The 20518-nt window shown below is 44.0% G+C and overlaps 1 protein-coding gene across 2 annotated transcripts in view; it reads right to left on the reverse strand.

Moving 5' to 3' along the window:
- ZFYVE28 (zinc finger FYVE-type containing 28) overlaps positions 1–20518 on the reverse strand; it is a 193105-nt gene that overhangs the window by 60552 nt on the left and 112035 nt on the right. For both annotated transcript variants that reach the window (XM_075857121.1, XM_075857113.1), the window contains exons 3-7: positions 19041–19178; positions 17164–17366; positions 15408–15497; positions 4153–4242; positions 2805–2906 (exon numbers count right to left, since the gene is read on the reverse strand). In XM_075857121.1, coding sequence (XP_075713236.1) covers positions 2805–2906; positions 4153–4242; positions 15408–15497; positions 17164–17366; positions 19041–19178 — 623 coding nt within the window. The remainder of the gene's footprint in view (positions 1–2804; positions 2907–4152; positions 4243–15407; positions 15498–17163; positions 17367–19040; positions 19179–20518) is intronic.

Below are 20518 nucleotides of genomic sequence, written 5' to 3' on the forward strand. Positions count from 1 at the left end.
TGTCATCAGGAATTACGGACCCATTCATTTCATGGGCTACAGACACCTTTCCGTATTTTTACGGATGGGTGTCTATGCAGTAGAAATTATAGAACATGTCATTTTTTGTCCGTAATTACATACCCGTAGAAGTCATGTGCATCCGTAGCCGTCTAATTACGGAAGCGTTGCTATGAAACGCCAGGGGATTAAACTAGATTTCTCAGTTTTTTTTAGTGGATCTGTAAATACGGATGTGCTACAGATGCAATACGGACCGTATTTACGGACACCCTTCGGTATATGCGGATGATTTACGGATGCCTATAAAAAAGGACTACGGATCCGTATTTACGGATGGATGAAAAATACGGTCGTGTGCATGGGGCCTTCGAAATCTCCCCCATGTCTTTCGAAGACAAACATCAAAAAGCCTTCACCTAGCCTCAAACCTTAGTAAAATACACATTGTTAGAATCTAGTAATTGGAAAAGCCAAAGTAAGGACTCATGCACACGGCCGTGCCCATATTTTACGAGCCGCGATTGCGGGCACGGCCAGCAGCCGACTGCCGCAGCCCGCATTTTCGGCCCGTTCTCCCATACAAAGTATGGACGCACGGCCCGTAAAAAGCAAGATAGGACATGTCCCATCATTTGTGGTACACTTCTACGGCACAGACACCTATCCGTAGCGATACGGAAGAGTGTCCGTGTCCAATAGAAGTGAATGGGGAGAATTTTTACGGTCGTGTGCATGGGGCCTAAGGGCCCATGCACATGACCGTAAAACCGCGGGCTGTACCACGGTCCACGGTTTTACAAACCCATACGGTTCTATTCGTTGAAGACACCTTTCCGTTGAGCTACGGATTGGTGTCCGTGCCGTAGAACCGTGCCCGAAATTATGTAGCATGTCCTATTTTTCGTATTTTACGGGCCGTGCTCCTATACTTTGTATGGGAGCCCAGCCCGAAAATGCGGGCGGCCATTAGCGAGCAGCCATGCCCGCAACCATGGACTGTGATTAAGGGCACGGTCGTGTGCATGGGGCCTTTGACCGTAGTCGTTTCGCGGGCCGCAAAAACACAAATCCATTGTGGCCCATTTGCAAAAACACCTTCCGTAGTGCATCGTCAGTATTCTCGGATCCATAAAAAAAAAGAAAAAAATTTATGTCATTAGTTTGTGAAGCCGCAAATCTGGACCATAAAATTACTTATCCTGAATTTTGTGGCCCGGACCTTCGACCCTCACACTGATCCGTGTACATCATGGTCAAGTGCATGGTCTGTGCGGATAGCACACAGGCCTCATTCACACAGCTGTAGTTTTTTTGTCTAAGATAAAAAACTAAAACTTAGACACAAAAGCAAAAGGAAAGTGAGGAAATAACATGCAGAAGGTGCTAGTGGGAAAAGAAGACTGTAAATGTGAAGTGATTCCAAGGGTGGGCGGTAGACAAAATCCTATAGTAACTGCCGATAGGATGAGGTTATGAAGTAAAAAAGGGACGAAAGGGAAAAATATATAATTTTAGAGCTGTAGGAAGGAGAAATATTAGGGGCTTTAAAGTCAACAGTTATAATGTGTATGGAAAAGAGAAGGCTAACCGTGAAGTGACAAAGAACTCTGTAGAAATGACAAGGACCCGTAGGTCACTATTATTGAGACGTTTCCCTTGTGAGTTTCCAAACCGCAACCTGATCAGTATCGAAACATAGTCGGGGAAAAAAATCTACACGCAGAACATTATAAAGGTCATAGAACATCCACTTAAAGGAACACACCGGGCAAAATGGATACAATGTGTTTAGTCTAGTGCAGGCTTGAGGGGGCGGAGCATGACAAGTATTCTCTCTTTGGTGTTCTGTCATGAACCGCCCCCTCAGGTTCAGCACTCGGCATAACGAAGGGTATAGGTTTTGATTGGAGTGTTTCTTTCGACTCAGCAAAAAAACAAAAAACAAAAAAAAAAACAACACCACAGCCGTATACCTCAACCTTTAACATCATTCAAATTATTATTTTTTTGTGTTACTCAACGTATTTATATAGAACATGATGGAGAATCCTACATTCCACTCCAAGCTACTCAAGCCTCGTACACTGCTGAAATATCGGAGCTCAAACATGCAAATCAGAACAAATTCAGCAATAATTGTTTCCAAGACATCCAAGAGGAAACCGGATTAATATAGAGTAAGGGCCTGTTCACATCAGCGTTGGCTTTCCGTTCCGGAGTTCCGTTGGAGGTTTCCGTCGGGTGAACTCTGCACGGAAAGTGAAACCACAGCTTCCGTTTCAGTCAACATTGATATCAATGATGACGGAAACATCGCTAATGGTTTCCGTTCGTCACCATTCCGGCAGGTTTCCGTTTTTCCGACAGAATCAATAGCGCAGTCGACTCCGCTATTGATTCCGGTGTTAAAACGGAAACCAGACGGAATGCTGACGAACAGAAACCATTAGCGATGTTTCCGTCATCATTGATATCAATGGTGACGGAAACAGAAGCTGTGGTTTCAATTTCACTTTCCGTTGCGGGGTTCACCCGACGGAAACCTCCAACGGAACCCCGGAATGGAAAGCCAACGCTGATGTGAACAGGCCCTAACTGCATTTCTGTACATATAAAATGATTGGGTAAAAGAATAAAAACACAAAAAGCAGTAAACAATATATGCAAAACAGGACGAGCCTCAAGGTTGGGCTGAGAGCACAGTATACAGTAGGGCACAGAGGGGCCGCAGGTATGGCAGATACAACTTCTATAAACAAAATACAAATCAGAAAGATCATAAACGAGAGCCATCAACTTGCCTGATTTTTCGTAGCAATGTGTGGAAAGGCCGGAATAGTTCAGACATGTCTTCAGGTTTGCGATCGAGGTTTAGTGGTCCTTCAGAGTAAACAACAAGCCCGCTGGGAAAAAGATAGAGGAATAAAGATTACAACGGAAGTGAACTGCTATCGATGTGTCAAGTGGTTAAATTACAGCTTCAAATAAACCGATCAAGCAATTGGTGACTTTCAAAAACTTTAAAACGGTGTCCAAATGGACAAGGGGTCAAGAAAATGGTCCTATAGTGACAGCACTGTGTGCTGCTCCTACATCCATCTGTCAGCAGAAACCGGGAAGCTACATGCAGCAGGCAATAAGCAGATTGTATGAAGATTCATGCCAGCACAGGGTGAATCAAGGAGTGTGCGGGAGTCAAATACTTGGAAGAAGGTGGTGATCGATGAGAGGCCTTGCTGTGACTATTGGGGGGAGCTGCGGTTACTAGTAGGTGTACACTTGCTGGGACTATGGTAAAAGTAGTTGTGTCTCCTGATGAAGTTGGAGAACTTCTCTGATGTCAGAGGGGGACACAATTTTTGTTCTACTACGGAAGAGAGCAGGTGCACTGCTGTTACTTCCAAAAGGGAGCTAAATTTGACTACAGGGGAGAACAGATCCTCAATATGATGTGGCCAAGCGTGTCATTGCTGGCCCTGACTTTTAGAGTTGGCTAAGCCTTGTGTAGTCCTCTTCTAGAGTCTCACTAATGTTTTTCTAGTGGATAAAGATAGTATAGATTTTTGTGCTGGAGGACTGAAGGGCTGCTGGAGGACTGAAGGGCTGCTGGAGGACTGAAGGGCTGTTGGAGGACTGAAGGGCTGCTGGAGGACTGAAGGGCTGCTGGAGGACTGAAGGGCTGCTGGAGGACTGAAGGGCTGCTGGAGGACTGAAGGGCTGCTGGAGGACTGAAGGGCTGCTGGAGGACTGAAGGGCTGCTGGAGGACTGAAGGGCTGTTGGAGGACTGAAGGGCTGCTGGAGGACTGAAGGGCTGCTGGAGGACTGAAGGGCTGCTGGAGGACTGAAGGGCTGCTGGAGGACTGAAGGGCTGCTGGAGGACTGAAGGGCTGCTGGAGGACTGAAGGGCTGCTGGAGGACTGAAGGGCTGCTGGAGGACTGAAGGGCTGCTGGAGGACTGAAGGGCTGCTGGAGGACTGAAGGGCTGCTGGAGGACTGAAGGGCTGCTGGAGGACTGAAGGGCTGCTGGAGGACTGAAGGGCTGCTGGAGGACTGAAGGACTGCTGGAGGACTGAAGCGCTGCTCCAATTCAGACCAGTCATGGAACTTGAATCATGTACTGCAATAAAGTCAAGATACAAGCCGCTTACCATACGATAGCTAGTCTTGGGATTGTAAACATTAATGCTGGTTCATAATCATCAATCATGTCTTGAGTGAGGTATCCAAGCTTTAAGGCTCTGTGTAGAGGTGTATAGAGAGCAAGGCGTTATACACAACATATATTTACACAGAACACAAATACATAAATGATTGGCTTCTCTTACTAACAGATTATATATAGGAGGTTGAATATGGTCTCCCAGGTAAATACGAACATCAACATTTTTTTAATACTCTGTCCAGTAAATCCATATATATCCGAGGCCACACTGAAGCGGATCTTCTGCAAAGGGCCAGACCACAGCTTTTAGGAAGATGACCAGAAAAAAAAAGTTTTAAAAAAAACTACGATAGAATATTCTACCTGAAATATAGGGGACTGGATGGACACTCTGGTAAAAAGTATTGCCAAAGTAAAAAATGATAATGGTCAGTCAATAAATGTAATTTCCCTGACTGCGTGCATTATTTGTATTTTTTATTTTTATTTTTGTGTTTAAGGATTGCTTATTTGGCAAAATACAAAAAGTTGTACAACAGATACAGTATTACAACAAACAAGTATTAGTAGTATCTGAAGCCGTTGCAGGACTATCCACCAATCGTCCCCAAATGTTAAGGAACTGATCTGTGCACCCACCAGTAATAGATGTAAATCTGTACATAGGAAGTACATGGTTAACTTCATAGATCGACACCTCAAAAAGGAAAACATTTTAGGATGTTTCCAATTAAGCAGAGTAGGAACTAATATATCAATTATGTGTAACAATATTCACAGGAACATCACTCAAGTCCAGAGGCAGATCTTGGGGTACATCATTCTCAGGGTGCCCAGATGGGATCCCAAACAAAATAAAACAAAATTAAAAAAATCAAGAATATTATGCTAAGAGTCTACAAAAACATTACATTCCCAGTACAAATGTAGAACCCTACTCATAGTTCTCCTGATGACCTTAAAAGCTTCAGACAGTAAGGTCAGCAGGAAAGGCAACATTCATGTCCCAATAAATATCCACCTCCACTGTAGAGTATTCACGAATTTCATGTTGATCAAATGAAAGCGGAACTAAAAAAAAGGGCCAATATCAAGAATTAGCTGCAGCAGGGAATGGTCTAAAATACCCCTGGGTGGATCGAACACATCTCTGGGAATCCAAAATACAGATCTGTACAAGCAAAAGTATTATTTTAGAGAGAGTGAAAGGAGTAGACGGTCTCATGCCGGTGCCTCTTACTCCAAACTTCCTGGAGCAAATAAGTGGCAATCCGATAAGTCAACTGCGTCGTGAGAGCGCTCGTAGTTGGGAAACGATGCCGAATTGGGTCCATTGTTAATTAAAATCTACACGTAAAATGACTGGGTCTAGTACAGTAACTTTGGCCATGACATCATACAAAATATGGAGTATGGCAGGAGGCGGCAAGTATATACTAAGGTTAGGAGACGGACATAAAAAGCATCATGAAGAATAAAGTCAGCCACCAGGGTCAATATGAACCTGTCAAGAGTAAACCAGACCATCTTAGTGAAACTTCTAGCATAAGCCCTGGATGGAGTCCTGGGAGGCCGTTCCAACACCTAGGAGGGGTAAAAAGCAATCCGCGCTTGAGAAGTGATTCAAGGAACGCACAGGGGTCTGCCCCCTTCGCACCCTCTGACAGATTAACAAGCCTGATGTTGCATCTACGCAGGTGGTTTTCTAAGTCAACCAATTTACTTTGATGGGCAGTAGAGTCCAAGCGGTTTACCTTAGGTCTAAGGCTGGGTTCACACACCCTATTTACGGACGGAATTCGGGCGTTTTAACCTCGAATTACGTCCGAAAATACGGCTCCAATGCGCCGGCAAACATCTGCCCATTCATTTGAATGGGCTTTACGATGTTCTGTGCCGACGGTCATTTTTTTACGCGCCGCTGTCAAAAGACGGCGCGTAAAAAAGACGCCCGCGTCAAAGAAGTTCCTGTCACTTCTTGGGACGTAATTGGAGCAATTTTCCATGGACTCCATAGAAAAACAGCTCCAATTACGTCCGTAATGGATGCTGCGAAAAACGCCTGCACTTGCCTTTACGTCTGAAATTCCGGAGCGGTTTTCTCCTGAAAACCGCTCCGTAATTTCAGGCGTATCGGACGTGCACATGTGAACATACCCTTAGAGGTGATACTATGAGATACGGGTTTTCACACCAGTTGTACTTTCCCACAGGGAATGAATATTTGCACCAAGCAAGCCAAAGTCCAACTGCAGAGCATCAATTTTCTCGGTAAGCGCCGAGCGACATTCAGGGATTGCTTTGAGGACATCTAGAATGGTCGGGTTGCCCTCTGATGCAATGCCTGATAGGGTAGGCAGCTCAGGCTCATTGGGGTCTCCGGGTTTAGCGTTGGTCATGGTGTTATGTTTGACAAATTGCTCCAGGTTGCATGCAATCTTGTTTTGCTTGCAAGTACCAGGAGAATAAGTAGGAGAATGAGTCGCACAGAATGTTACGGAGTAGGGGGGGGGGGCTTTTAAGGGGTCAAAGGAAACGGCAGGTAAAGACCAAGGGAGGGGGCATTGCAGCCTGTAGCAAGTCTATCAAGTGAGGGGCAAAGCAATACGGCCTGCGTCCAGGGACGGCAACTACTCACAGACAAGTGTATATTCACAGGTGCCCGGCAGAGGGAGCCAACAGTGGTAGGGGCGACCCACAGCAGGGAGGGGAGAAGAAACAGAACTAAAACCATGGGACAGGAGGAGCCTCCATCAGTCTCTTGGAGAAGTGCGCCACAACCAGCAATGGCGGCTGTCCCAGGAAGGGCCCAGCAGGATCACAGCACCAATGCAGGGCACAAACAAAGCTGCAGGGAGCCAGGATCCACGAGGACTGGGAACCTTATAAAAAGGTTGTGTCCCTACACAATCTGATAACATCAGCGCTGTAAGACTGTGTAGGGACAAGTCCCACCGAAAGGCGAGTGGTAACACCCAGTTGGCAATGGATTCATACTTTTCCAGGGAGAATAACAGAGAAATTATGAAGTTCTAACAATAGTTGCACAAGTTGTTATTTTATGGGAAATACAAGTATTTATTAACTCAAAGATGTGAGAGGAAATGACCGGTCGTCTTTAGCTCTTTTGCTGCCAAGGACGTATGTAATGCTCGTCGCAACTTAATGACAGGGTGAAAGATCTAGGTACAATATTCGGGGCGCAGCACTTATTGAAATTGGGGAGTAGGATGAAACGTTTTACTCCCTGGTTTTGGGTCTCTATAAGTGAGGAGGGAAACTATAAGTGAGGAGGGAAACTATAAGTGACATCAGGAAGAAAGATCACAGCCTGTTACTGTCTCCAGTGACCCTGGTGTAGGGGATACAGCAACTTTTATTAATTCTTTACGGCTAAGTTTACAAGGGGTGGATGCGTTGCGTAAAAGGTACACAGCATATCCACCCCGGTGGCCGTGGGATTTCCGGGCGAAAAACCGCAACAAATTGTGGTGCGGTTTTTCACCCGGAATGTCCGCTGCGGAAAACTGTAGAATTAGCCGGCCTGCTGAGATGACATTTCATCGCAGGAGACCCCTGCAGCCTGTGATTGGCTTCAGCGGCAGTCACATGGGATGAAACGTCATTCCAGAAGGCCGGACTGCAGAATGTCAGAAGTAGAAGGTTTTGTTTTTTTCCTCAGTTGCGATTTTTAGATCCCCATTGAATTCAATGGGGAAAGCCCACAACAAAATAGGAGCGATTCCGCAAACACAATTGACACGCTGCAGCTTAAAAAAAAAAAAAAACGCACTGCAGTTCAATTTGTGAGCGGAACCTCCGCATATCACGTACGCAGCGTATGGATTCGATTTCTTGAAATCTCATCCACTTCTCTGCTACTGTACTACGCTGCCGATTTTCCGCAACAAAACACATTGCAAAAAATCTGTAGTATTTGCGACACGTGTGGACGAGCCCTACCACAGAGGATACGCACCTCAATGTTCTATGACAGGGGTGAGATGATGAGCACTCATGAACTCTACACGTCCTGAACGTTTATTTTAGGAGTTCAGGCTCGGTTACACTTTGACGCAAAATTGCATGAAGGTGCCCATGAGAGTAAAGTGCTGGACGGCCTTTTTAACTTTGTGTAAATGGTCTTTTTTCAGAAAATACGGGGGCATAAATGTTATTTTTGAATTCAGAGCGTGATCAGCTTCATAGCAATATATCTGAGGCAATTAGGCACTTCAGGCTTCATCAGACAGTTTATCTAAGGGGACCTGCTAAACGCATGCTGGGTATGACCGTAGGATTCTGGAATTAACGACTGACCATGTTGAGAACCAAGTTCTACCAATGGTGTAGAAGGCACAATCGGTCATAAAACTTTATTACAGGACTTTCCCTGTCCTATTATCAGAACGAATCCAAATGTGGGTGTCTTGCTCGCTCTATTTATAATAACACTGTAAGGCCCTGTTCACACTGAGTTTTTAATTACATGTTTTTTGACGCGGAAACCGCATCGGAAAACGTGCCTAAATACGGCCGAAAATGGGAGGCAGAGAAAGCGTATGTCGCAGCGTTTTTGCCCGTAGCACTCAAAGGCCGCGGGCGAAAAATGCGGCAAACGGCGTGCAGGCAGATCAAAACCTGCCTCTAAATTTTCTGCCTGCAAAAAAACTCCATGTGAACAGGGCCTTAGAGTCTGGAGAAAGGATTCTATAAAAATCCTAAAAAAAACAAAAAAAACCTGCGCAGCTTTCATAGCCTCAGTGCCGTTCAGCTTTAAAAGGATTAAACCGATTTCCGATCTGCCTCAATGTAGAACAGAGAGCGTGAACATTGAAATCAGCTTTTCTGCCTGGAAATAATTCAATTACAGTTCCAGCACACACTGCCTTACACATGGCGCATTTGATAAATCTACGGGTCATCCCGGTGTATTTACCAGCGGACGATCATACGGTTTTACAGTCGGACAATTCCTGTAATGGCTCTTCCTACTTTTTACGAGAAAAATTTTAATTAACGGCTTACGTAGAGCAGGAGACTTGTTCTTAGCAGGAGAGGCGATTTACTTTATTCCACCCAAGCAAATGCTAGATACAGCAGCTCGACTTACTGCCCTTATAAATGCCAGGTCTCCCTGGCACGATCTCAGCATACTGAATTATTAGGAGGACACTACCAAGAACCTTTCTTAACCCCTTAACGCTCAGTGACTTACTATTACGTCATGGAAAGCGCCCTGTTCGCGCTCCATGACGGAATAGTACGTCTCGGGAGTAACGGCCGTTTCGGCCGTCCGCCCGACACATACAGGAGCAGTGACAGCTGCTGTCTCGTACAGCAGCTGTCACAGCTCCTACAGCGGGGACCGATCGCTGTGTCCCCGCTGATTAACCCCTAAAAAGCCGTGTTCAATAGCGATCACGGCTTTTTAGGGGTTAAGCTGCCATCGCCGGCCTGCTACACGATAGCGGCCGGCGATGGTGACTATGGCAACCGGACACCAAACAATGGCATCCGGCTATGCCATCGACGGAAGCCTAGTGGGTCCTGACGACGTCAGGACCCACTATGCTTGCTGTCAGTGAGTAGCTGACAGCTCTAATACACTGCACTACGTATGTAGTGCAGTGTATTAGAATAGCGGTCAGGGCCTCCTGCCCTCATGTCCCCTAGTGGGACAAAGTAAAAAAGTTAAAAAAAAAGGTGTAAAAATAAGAAAATAAAAGTTTTAAAAGTAAAAGTCCCCCTTTTTACCTTATCAGTCACTTATTATTAATAAAAATATATAAACAAACAAATAAACTATACATAATTGGTATCGCCGCGTCCGTAACGGCCTGAAATACAAAATTACTTTATTATTTATCCCGCGCGGTGAACGCCGTAAAATAAAATAATAATAAACCGTCCCAGAATCACAATTGTTTGGTCGCTTCACCTCCCAAAAAATGGAATAAAAAGAGATCAAAAAGTCGCATGTACCGAAAAATGGTACTGATCGAAACTACAGTTCGTTACGCAAAAAATAAGTCCTCGCACGGCTTTATTGATTGAAAAATAAAAAACGTTCTGGCTCTTAGAATAAGGTAACACCAAAAGTGAATGATTTTTTACAAATCGTATTTTATTGTGCAAACGCCATAAGACATAAAAGAACTATAAACATCTGGTATCGCCGTAATCGTATCGCCCCGCAGAATAAAGTGAATATGTCATTTATAGCGCACGGTGAACGCTGTAAAAAAAATAAAATAAAAAAACAATAGTAGAATTGCTGTTTTTTAGTCACCACGCCACCTAAAAATAGAATAAAAACTGATCAAAAAGCCGCATGCACCCCAAGAAAACTACAATGGATTCCTCAAGGGGTCTAGTTTCCAAAATGGGGTCACTTTTGGGGGGTTTCCACTGTTTTGGCACCACAAGACCTCTTCAAACCGGACATGGTGCCTAATAAAAAAAGGAGGGCTCAAAATCCTCTAGGTGCTCCTTTGCTTCGGAGGCCGGTGTTTCAGTCCATTACCGCCCGAGGGCCACATGTGGGATAAGTCTCAAAACTGCAGAATCTGGGCAATACGTATTAAGTTGCGTTTCTCTGATAAAACTTTTTGTGTTATAAAAAAAAGTGGTATAAAAAGGATTTTCTGAAAAAAAAAAAAAGTAAATTTCACCTCTACTTTGCGCTAAATTCCTGTGAAACACCTAAAGGGTTCATAAACTTTCTAAATGCTGTTGTGAATACTTTGAGGGGTTTAGTTTCTAAAATGGGGTGTTTGATAGGGGTTTCTAATATATGGGCCCCTCAAAGCAACTTCAGAACTGAACTGGAACCTAAAAAAGTAAATAAATTAGGCAATACTTCGCTTCTTACATTATACTGATAATGAGCTGTGCCCACCCCGAGATGACCCCAGTTTTGACTGTTTGTATAAATGGAGACCCCTATCAGACCGTTCCAGTGCCCGGTTTTCCCAAGCATTCACCCCCGAGAAGTGTATTTCTATTGATGAGTCCCTGGTACATTTTAAAGGGAGGGTTCAATTCCGCGAGTACCTGCCGGGTAAGAGGGCAAGGTATGGCGTAAAGATGTATAAGCTGCGAGAGTGCATCAGGGTATACCTACAGATTTAGTATATATGAAGGGAAGGACACCAGTGCTCAGCCCCCAGAATGCCCCCCCTTACTGGGAGTTAATACAAAAATTGTGTGGGATTTGGTGCACCCACTGCTGGACCAGGGTTACCACCTCTACCTGGATAATTTTTATACCGGCGTCCCACTCTTCAACTGCCTCGCTTCCAGAAGTCCTGCGGCATGCGGCACTGCTAGAAGAAACCTGAGAGGCCTCCCTAAGACTCTGAAGGGCAAACACTCAGAAGGGGTGAGAGCAGGGCACAATCTAGCAGCAACATATTGTGTGTCAAGTACAAGGACAAGAGAGATGTCACACCAGTACAGATACCCCCAAACCAGACTGCATCCTGGACTACAATGGTACATGGGAAGGGTGGACTTGTCAGATCAAGCCCTGAAGCCCTACAGCGCCATGCGGTGTGGTGTAAGAAGCTGGCAGGGCACATCATACAGATGGCATTGTACAATGCGTACGTGCTACATCGATGTACAGGCCAGACGGGAACTTTCCTGGAATTTCAAGAGGTGGTTATCAAGAAACTAATTTTTATGGACCAAGAAGGGGGGGCACCCAGTACTTCTGGAAACGGGGCCACACGCATCGTACCAGGGCAACACTTTCCAGGAGAAGTTCCCCAAACTGGCAAGAAAGGAAAAAGTCAAAAGAGGTGCAAAGTCTGCTATAAGAGGGGAACAAGGTAGGACACAATAAATCAATGTGACACGTGTCCCGAAAAACGAAGGCTCCGTATGAAAGAGAGTTCAAAATTTATCATACATCCCATGATTTTTAATCTACCCCAGTTTTACTTACCCTGATGCACTCCGCACAGCTTATCCCCCCTCGTCTTTCCCCTCTGGGCCCTGCTGTGTGCCCAGGCAGCTGATTACAGCCACATGTAGGGTATTGACGTACCCGTGAGAACCCACATTACAGTTTATGGTGTGTAGGTCTCCGGTCAAAATGCTCACTACACCTCTAGATGAATGCCTTAAGGGGGTAGTTTTTAAAACGGGGTCACTTCTTGGGGGTTTCAACTGTACTGGTACCTCAGGGGCTTCTGCATACATGACTTTGCACCAAAAAATCCCCAGTAGGCCAAATGGTGGTCCTTTCCTTCTGAGCCCTCCCATGGGCCCAAACAGCAGTTTACCACCACAAATGGGGTACTGCCGCACTCAGGACAAATTGGGCAACAGAATGGGGTATTTTATTTCTTGTGAAAATTTGAAATTTTCAGCCAAAACTACATATTATTGGAAAAAATTATTTTGTTTTAATTCCCAGCCGAATTCAAATAAGTTCTGTGAAGAAACGATGGGTCTAAATAGTCACATTACCCATAAATGAATTGTTTGAAGGGTGTAGTTTCCAAAATGGGGTTACGTCTGGTGGGTTTCCATTGCTTTGATACCTCTGGGACTCTGCAAATGCGACATGGCACCCGAAAACCAATCCAGCAAAATCTGGACTCCAACAAACACACAGCGCTCCTTTCCTTCTGAGCCCTCCCATGGGCCAAAACGGCAGTTTATCGCCACAAATGGGGTATTGCCGCACTCAGGACAAATTGGGCAACAAAATGGGGTATTTTGTTCCCTGTGAAAATAGGAAATTTTGATCATAAATTACATCTTATTGGAAAAAATGTCATTTTTTTAATTTCACAGCCCAATTAAAATAGGTGCTGTGAAAAAACTGAGTGGTCAAAATGATAACAGCCATAAATTAATTCCTTGAGGGGTGTAGTTTCCAAAATGGGGTCACTATTGGGGGATTCCTACTGTTTTGGCACCTCAACACCTCTTCAAACCTGGCATGCTGCCTAAAATATATTCTAATAAAAAAGGGGCCTCAAAATGCACTAGGTGCTTCTTTGCTTCTGGGGCTTGTGTTTTAGTCCACGAGCGCACTAGAGCCACATGTGGGACATTTCTAAAAACTGCAGAATCTGGACAAGACATATTTAGTAGTGTTTCTCTGGTATAACCTTCCGTGTTACACAAAAAAAATTTAATAAAATTGAAATTCAGCAAGAAAAATGAAATTTGCAAATTTCACCTCCACTTTGCTTTAATTCCTGTGAAATGCGTGAAGGGTTAAAAAACTTTCTAAATGCTGTTTTGAATACTTTGAGGGGTCTAGTTCTTAAAATGGGGTGTTTTATCAGGGTTTCTAATACATAGGCCCCACAAAGCCACTTCAGAACTGAAGAGGTACCTTAAAAAAAAAGGCTTTTGAAATTTTCTTAAAAAAAAGAGAAATTGCTGTTTATGTTCTAAGCCTTGTAACGTCCAAGAAAAATAAAAGAATGTTCAAAAAACGATGCCAATCTAAAGTAGACATATGGGAAATGTGAACTAGTAACTATTTTGGGTGGTATAACCGTCTGTTTTACAAGCAGATGCATTTAAATTCTGAAAAATGCTATTTTTTATAAATTTTCCCTAAATTTTGCACATTTTCACCAATAAACACTGAATATATTGTCCAAATTTTACCACTAACATAAAGCCCAATGTGTCACGAGAAAACAATCTCAGAATCGCTTGGATAGGTTTAAGCATTCCGACGTTGTTACCACATAAAGTGAAATATGTCAGATTTGAAAAATGGGCTCTGAGCCTTAAGGCCCAAACTAGGCTGCGTCCTTAAGGGGTTAATATAGGTAGTCCGGTAAATCCCTAATAATGCAGCATGAGCTTAGTAAATCTCGGCTGTCATTATTGGTGCAATTTAGGGTATAATTAATGCCCGCGTGGCTACAGAGGGCATAATGCCCGCGTGGCTACAGAGGGCATAATGCCCGCGTGGCTACAGAGGGCATAATGCCCGCGTGGCTACAGAGGGCATAATGCCCGCGTGGCTACAGAGGGCAAAATGCCCGCGTGGCTACAGAGGGCAAAATGCCCGCGTGGCTACAGAGGGCAAAATGCCCGCGTGGCTACAGAGGGCAAAATGCCCGCGTGGCTACAGAGGGCAAAATGCCCGCGTGGCTACAGAGGGCAAAATGCCCGCGTGGCTACAGAGGGCAAAATGCCCGCGTGGCTACAGAGGGCATAATAAATGCCCGCGTGGCTACAGAGGGCATAATAAATGCCCGCGTGGCTACAGAGGGCATAATAAATGCCCGCGTGGCTACAGAGGGCATAATAAATGCCCGCGTGGCTACAGAGGGCATAATAAATGCCCGCGTGGCTACAGAGGGCATAATAAATGCCCGCGTGGCTACAGAGGGCATAATAAATGCCCGCGTGGCTACAGAGGGCATAATAAATGCCCGCGTGGCTACAGAGGGCATAATAAATGCCCGCGTGGCTACAGAGGGCATAATAAATGCCCGCGTGGCTACAGAGGGCATAATAAATGCCCGCGTGGCTACAGAGGGCATAATAAATGCCCGCGTGGCTACAGAGGGCATAATAAATGCCCGCGTGGCTACAGAGGGCATAATAAATGCCCGCGTGGCTACAGAGGGCATAATAAATGCCCGCGTGGCTACAGAGGGCATAAATGCCCGCGTGGCTACAGAGGGCATAATAAATGCCCGCGTGGCTACAGAGGGCATAATAAATGCCCGCGTGGCTACAGAGGGCATAATAAATGCCCGCGTGGCTACAGAGGGCATAATAAATGCCCGCGTGGCTACAGAGGGCATAATAAATGCCCGCGTGGCTACAGAGGGCATAATAAATGCCCGCGTGGCTACAGAGGGCATAATAAATGCCCGCGTGGCTACAGAGGGCATAATAAATGCCCGCGTGGCTACAGAGGGCATAATAAATGCCCGCGTGGCTACAGAGGGCATAATAAATGCCCGCGTGGCTACAGAGGGCATAATAAATGCCCGCGTGGCTACAGAGGGCATAATAAATGCCCGCGTGGCTATATAGGGTATAATAAATGCCCGCTTGGCTATATAGGGCATAATAAATGCCCGCTTGGCTATATAGGGCATAATAAATGCCCGCTTGGCTATATAGGGCATAATAAATGCCCGCTTGGCTATATAGGGTATAATAAATGCCCGCTTGGCTATAAAAGGCCACACCTGGAGAGAAAAAAAACCTTTATTCTGCTGGCGGCTTACCCAGGAAACTTACCTTTCTACAGTTTCACAGAACAGGACGATGACTTCCTGCTGCACATAGTACTCTTTTGGGGATTTTACAGGTACCATCGCAGATACGTAGCTGCAGGAAGAACAGAAACAGAGGATATATACTCAATATAAAACACCAACCTACACATTTATAGACATCGGTGTACAATTTCATACAGGTTTTCGAGAGCATCTTCATATGCAGGTTGGGTAATTCAGACCACTGTAAGAACCTACTCCAATTGTTCTGAATAAAGTTAAAGCATTAATTAAGGCAAAAAATAAAAATCACTTAAAAAAGGGGATCATTCTGGAATAAGATAGAATTGATAATAAACAAGGTGCTTGACATCAAATTCACCTTGACACTAGACCTTGCTATTCTTACACGTCTGTTCAGTTTATTAACCACAAATCAAGCATTCCGTATTTTTTGAGCGCAGCAAAACGTATAATTGCCCGCCACTAGAGGGAGCTGGATACACTATCGGTCTCCGAGTGGAAAGACGAAATCTGCTTACTACAGTCCAACTAAATGGTCAATGGAACAAAACCTAGATAAATACTAGAAGATTTGGGATGAGTGGGTTAGAGCAAAAAATTCCGTCTCTTCTCGAACCCATAACTTTAGAATCTTTAATGTCATCTGACAAATATCCCATTTCTCTTTAAGCTGGTATATAATTGGTCGGGTCACTTCATAATTTAAACTTGCAATGGCAGAGACAATCGTTAGTCTTACCGTTCACTGTGAATTATATCTGTATACTTTGTATTTCTTTACCCCTCTTTCCTTCCCTTTCTCCCCTTGTTTAGAAAATTAAATAAAAAGAACGAGAAAAAAAAAAACCACCACAAGAGTTTTTCCCAAAAATTCTATTTTTTAACCACCCACAGAATAAGGCCCCGCTTCTAGAAACCGCACTGATCACTAAAACAGGAGTCCGAGTCCCGCGTTCCCCCTTACCGAGGTCTATTCAATGGAGCAGCAATCGCGCATGCGCACGGTCGACAGTCTAATACAGCGGCACTGTCATTTTTGTAATGCATAATGCGGAAATCTTCTGTTTTAGGAATGTTGCTCTGTGTTTTGGCAGTGCTAGAATTAAAGCTTTGGAAAAATACAGATAATATACTCTAGGGCATTGTGGGTTACAGGGGTATTCACATGTTGACTAGTTATGGCATATCCAGAGGATACGCTTTAAAAAGTCAGAGATGCGGGTTCCACATTTGGAAGCCTCGCCTATTTCTAGAACGGGGGCCTTTGACCATCGTCCTACCTTCTTCTCTTGCTGCTGGTCTCCGGCCACGGAGCAAAGGATGTGGCCAGAAGTTACGCTATTTCCATAACTCCCATAGAAGTGAATGGTAGTTCATGAAAAAGCGTAGCACAGCGAGCTATGCTGTTTCTGTAGCTCCTGAGTTACTGAAACAGCGTAACTGGCTGTGCTACACTGTTTCCGTAACGCCCATTCACTTCAATGGCAGCTTGGGAAACGGTATAGCTCAGCAAGCTACGTGTACTCCCGGCCACCTAGTAGCTCAGTGGCTGGAGCCCAACGACAGTGGGAGTAGACAGGAGGGGGGTCAGGGGCCCCTGTTGTTGATAGGTGCGGGTACCAGAGGTGGGACCCGCCTCTATCTGATATATCCTGTGATAATGTAATAAATGTCCAAGATGGTACATGAAACGTTTCGACACACTGTGAAAAAAAGGCTCCATATGTTGACAACGCATCCATGTTAGTTTTTACCTTAGTTCAAACTCTGCAAAGAGAACATCAAAGTGCCGGAGAGAGTCTTTAATTTTTTCTGTGTAGATATTCAGATCCCTGAGGGCCTGGTCTCTGATGATATTGCGGACTTCCTCGAGGCTTCTGGTGAGGTCTTTAGCCAGCGGTCTCATAGCCATGCTCTCTATCTCCCGGTTCATGATTATTGAACCGGCCGCCAAACACTGGTGAGAAACATGGGGATTAACAGGAATAGGACAAGTGCATCAACTATTCTATTACATAAAAGTTACACACAAAAATACCAATAAGATATAAGAGGAAGCAAGAATAAAATATTTACAACTTCTTGGTAAGTGAGCGCACCGATTGGCACCATGTCGCATTAAAGGGGTATTCCGATTTTCGACATATAGGACTTTCACCGGATATGCTACGACTGGGACCCTCACATATTGGGAGAACGGGGGTCTCATGACCTCAGTTACCAGATAGAAGTGAATAAAGAGGTGGCTGCGCTGGTGTGTGGCCCTTTCTGTTGAAGTGTTTGAGAGTTACAGAAATAGGCAAGCCTCTCCATTCACTTCTATGGAGAAAACGACCGTCGTGAAATAGGGAATCAGGGTCATAAATGTTGGGAATACCCCGTTAACATGCGGAGTTACAAAACACCTGTGTAAATCAAGCACAAAAGCTCAAAAATATCTGAAGAAATAAAAATACTGTGATCAGCAACATTTTTGATTCTGTATGAAAGCGCCTCTCCCGGAAGACCAAAAACACACTAAAAATTAGCGTCATCTTTCTTATGTGAAATCGGCCTCTACAGGCAGCAAAACATCATCCGCCACAGCGTGAAATTACTGGGGGAAATATGAGATCGGGAAGAAACACATGAATAATTTATTTCTATTGTTTACTGTCAAAGCAATTTTCAACTTGTTTTTCTTGTAATTGTATTACTTTAAAAATGCTTGTTTTCAACTATGGATTTAAAAAAAACAAAAAAGAAACACAAACAAAACAAAAAAAAGGCAAAAAAACCAAAACACAACTACATTCATTTTATTATTATAGTTACCTTATCCACAGGATTGGTGATAAATGACTGATCGCTGGGGTCCTCACTGATCACTAGAACAGTGATCGCCCGTTCCTCCTCACTGTAGTCACCAACTTAACCCCTTGGCGACATTGAACGTACTATTACTGAGATGTCGCCAAGGGAAAGTATGGAGCGCGCTCAAGGGTTTTTAAGTTTGCTTAAAAATCCCTTGAAAACAGCTCTGTATTTTCAGACGTTTTTTAGTAAGTGTGTGAACATAGACTTAACAGTTCAAAAAACAACCCTTTTCCCATTTTTTGGCATCCGTAAAAGTCAGAACTATCACCATATAGCGGTTTAACCCGCTCGGTAAACGCAGTAAAAAAATAAAACTACAGTTCACCCGCAAATTAAGCCCCCACATGGCTAAATTGACGGGAAAAATAGAAAAAAGTTATGGCTCTCAGAACATGGCGACAAAAAACAGGTCTTTTTTTTATTAGTAAATTGTTTTGGTAAAACATTAAAACACGATCTCAATAATCGTATCAACCTAAAGAATAACATTCACGTGTCGTTTTTACCGTCTGATGCACCTGGTATAAACAAAACCCCCCAAAATATGGCATAATCGCCGCTTTTTTCCCATTTCACCCCACAAATAATTTTTTTTCAGCTTCCCAGTACATTATGCAGTACACTAAATAGTGGCATGACAAACTACAACTTGTCCCGCAAAAAACAAGCCCTCAGACAAAAAAATTGTTGGCTGTGTCTTAAAATGGAGCAGCAGTGAAAAAAAAAAAAAAAAAAAAAAAAGACAGAAAAATTATAAAATATTGAGACAGCTTACCTCTGCACCAAACCAGAGTTGTCCAGCGAGATTATCGTGACGAATTTCTTCAGGAAATTTTACACAAAAATCCCGGTTTGCCCGCTCGTGCTGTATGCATTCCTCCATTATCTGGTTTATGATATTCAAAACATTGTCCTAAATAGAAAGAAAAAAAAAAAAAATGAACATCTAAAAAATGTACTAGAAACCATTAAACCTTAAGTACATGGCAGAGCCAAGAGCAGGAGGCTGTATAGCAGCACATGTAGCCCTCTGCGGCTACGTACTATTGAGCCGCAGGGCCTCCATGTGCGGCCATTCCATGCTCCATTGGGTCCTGTATGTAAGAGCAATACATCTAAAAGGAGAACAACACCATACATACAGCATCAGATGCGGATATACCTGATGGGTCTCCATATGAAATCACAGGTATACATAGAGAAAGTAAGGCTTCGTACACCTCCATGGGTGTCCTATTCCAGCTCCATATAAAATGAGGACATAATGCGGCAATGTGCAATAGTATCCAACAGATGTCATTCATTTTTTTTCTTCATTCTTTTAGGTAGGAGGAATATTTTGGGCAAATCAGATTGACTTCATTTAAACATATATTGTTTTGGGACTTTTGGTAAAATTACACGATTATACACCAGTGCGAATAACAGGACCGGACACTGACGACTTGTCAGTGAACATTCATGATAAACGCACATTTATGAGAAGAAACGGTGTGAGGCCATGGTGGACCTCAGGGCCGGAGTGGGACCAAGAATCAGCCCTGTCAGGCATAACATACCAGCCCACAAACATAGCCAAACATTTATAACCTGGTGGGCGAATTGGTTAAAGATATGCAGACATTTTAAAGGGGTGCGGGCAATTAGGGTATATTCACACACGGCAGATTTGTTGCAGATATTTCTGCGACTGTCCCATTCATCTGAATAGAGCTTGTAGAACTCCATGTGCTTCCTGCCGAAACAAAAACACATTCCGATGAATGGAACGAATTTTAAGACTTTCCTGCAACAAATCTGCCACGTGTGAATGTACGTGTATGCCTAACAGCCATTATAGCTGGCCTTGGCACAAAGTTGGCACAAAGTTGGAATGGCACCGTGTGAATGGAAATTTAATTTCCACAAAAACCGCTGTCCTGCAAATAACGTCACAATACAGTACTAATAAATGATGCCATATGTTGTACACCGAAAAAACACTATACTGTACACAAATGCCCCCATATACTGTACACAGGTCACCACCCTGTACACAATGCGGTTATACTGTCTATATAAATAATGGCAGCCCCCTATATACATAAAGATGTATATATAAAAAACACCCCCATATATCGTACAACTATAAATAATGCTACCATAAGCTGTAATACAGTTATTGCCCCGCTCCTGACAAGCGTGCGCGCGGTCAGCATGATGTGATGCGGCCGGCGCTGCACTAATGAGCGTCGGCACTGAAGACAGGATATG

Source organism: Rhinoderma darwinii, chromosome 1 (assembly GCF_050947455.1).
Source record: "Rhinoderma darwinii isolate aRhiDar2 chromosome 1, aRhiDar2.hap1, whole genome shotgun sequence".
Lineage (NCBI taxonomy): Eukaryota > Metazoa > Chordata > Amphibia > Anura > Rhinodermatidae > Rhinoderma > Rhinoderma darwinii.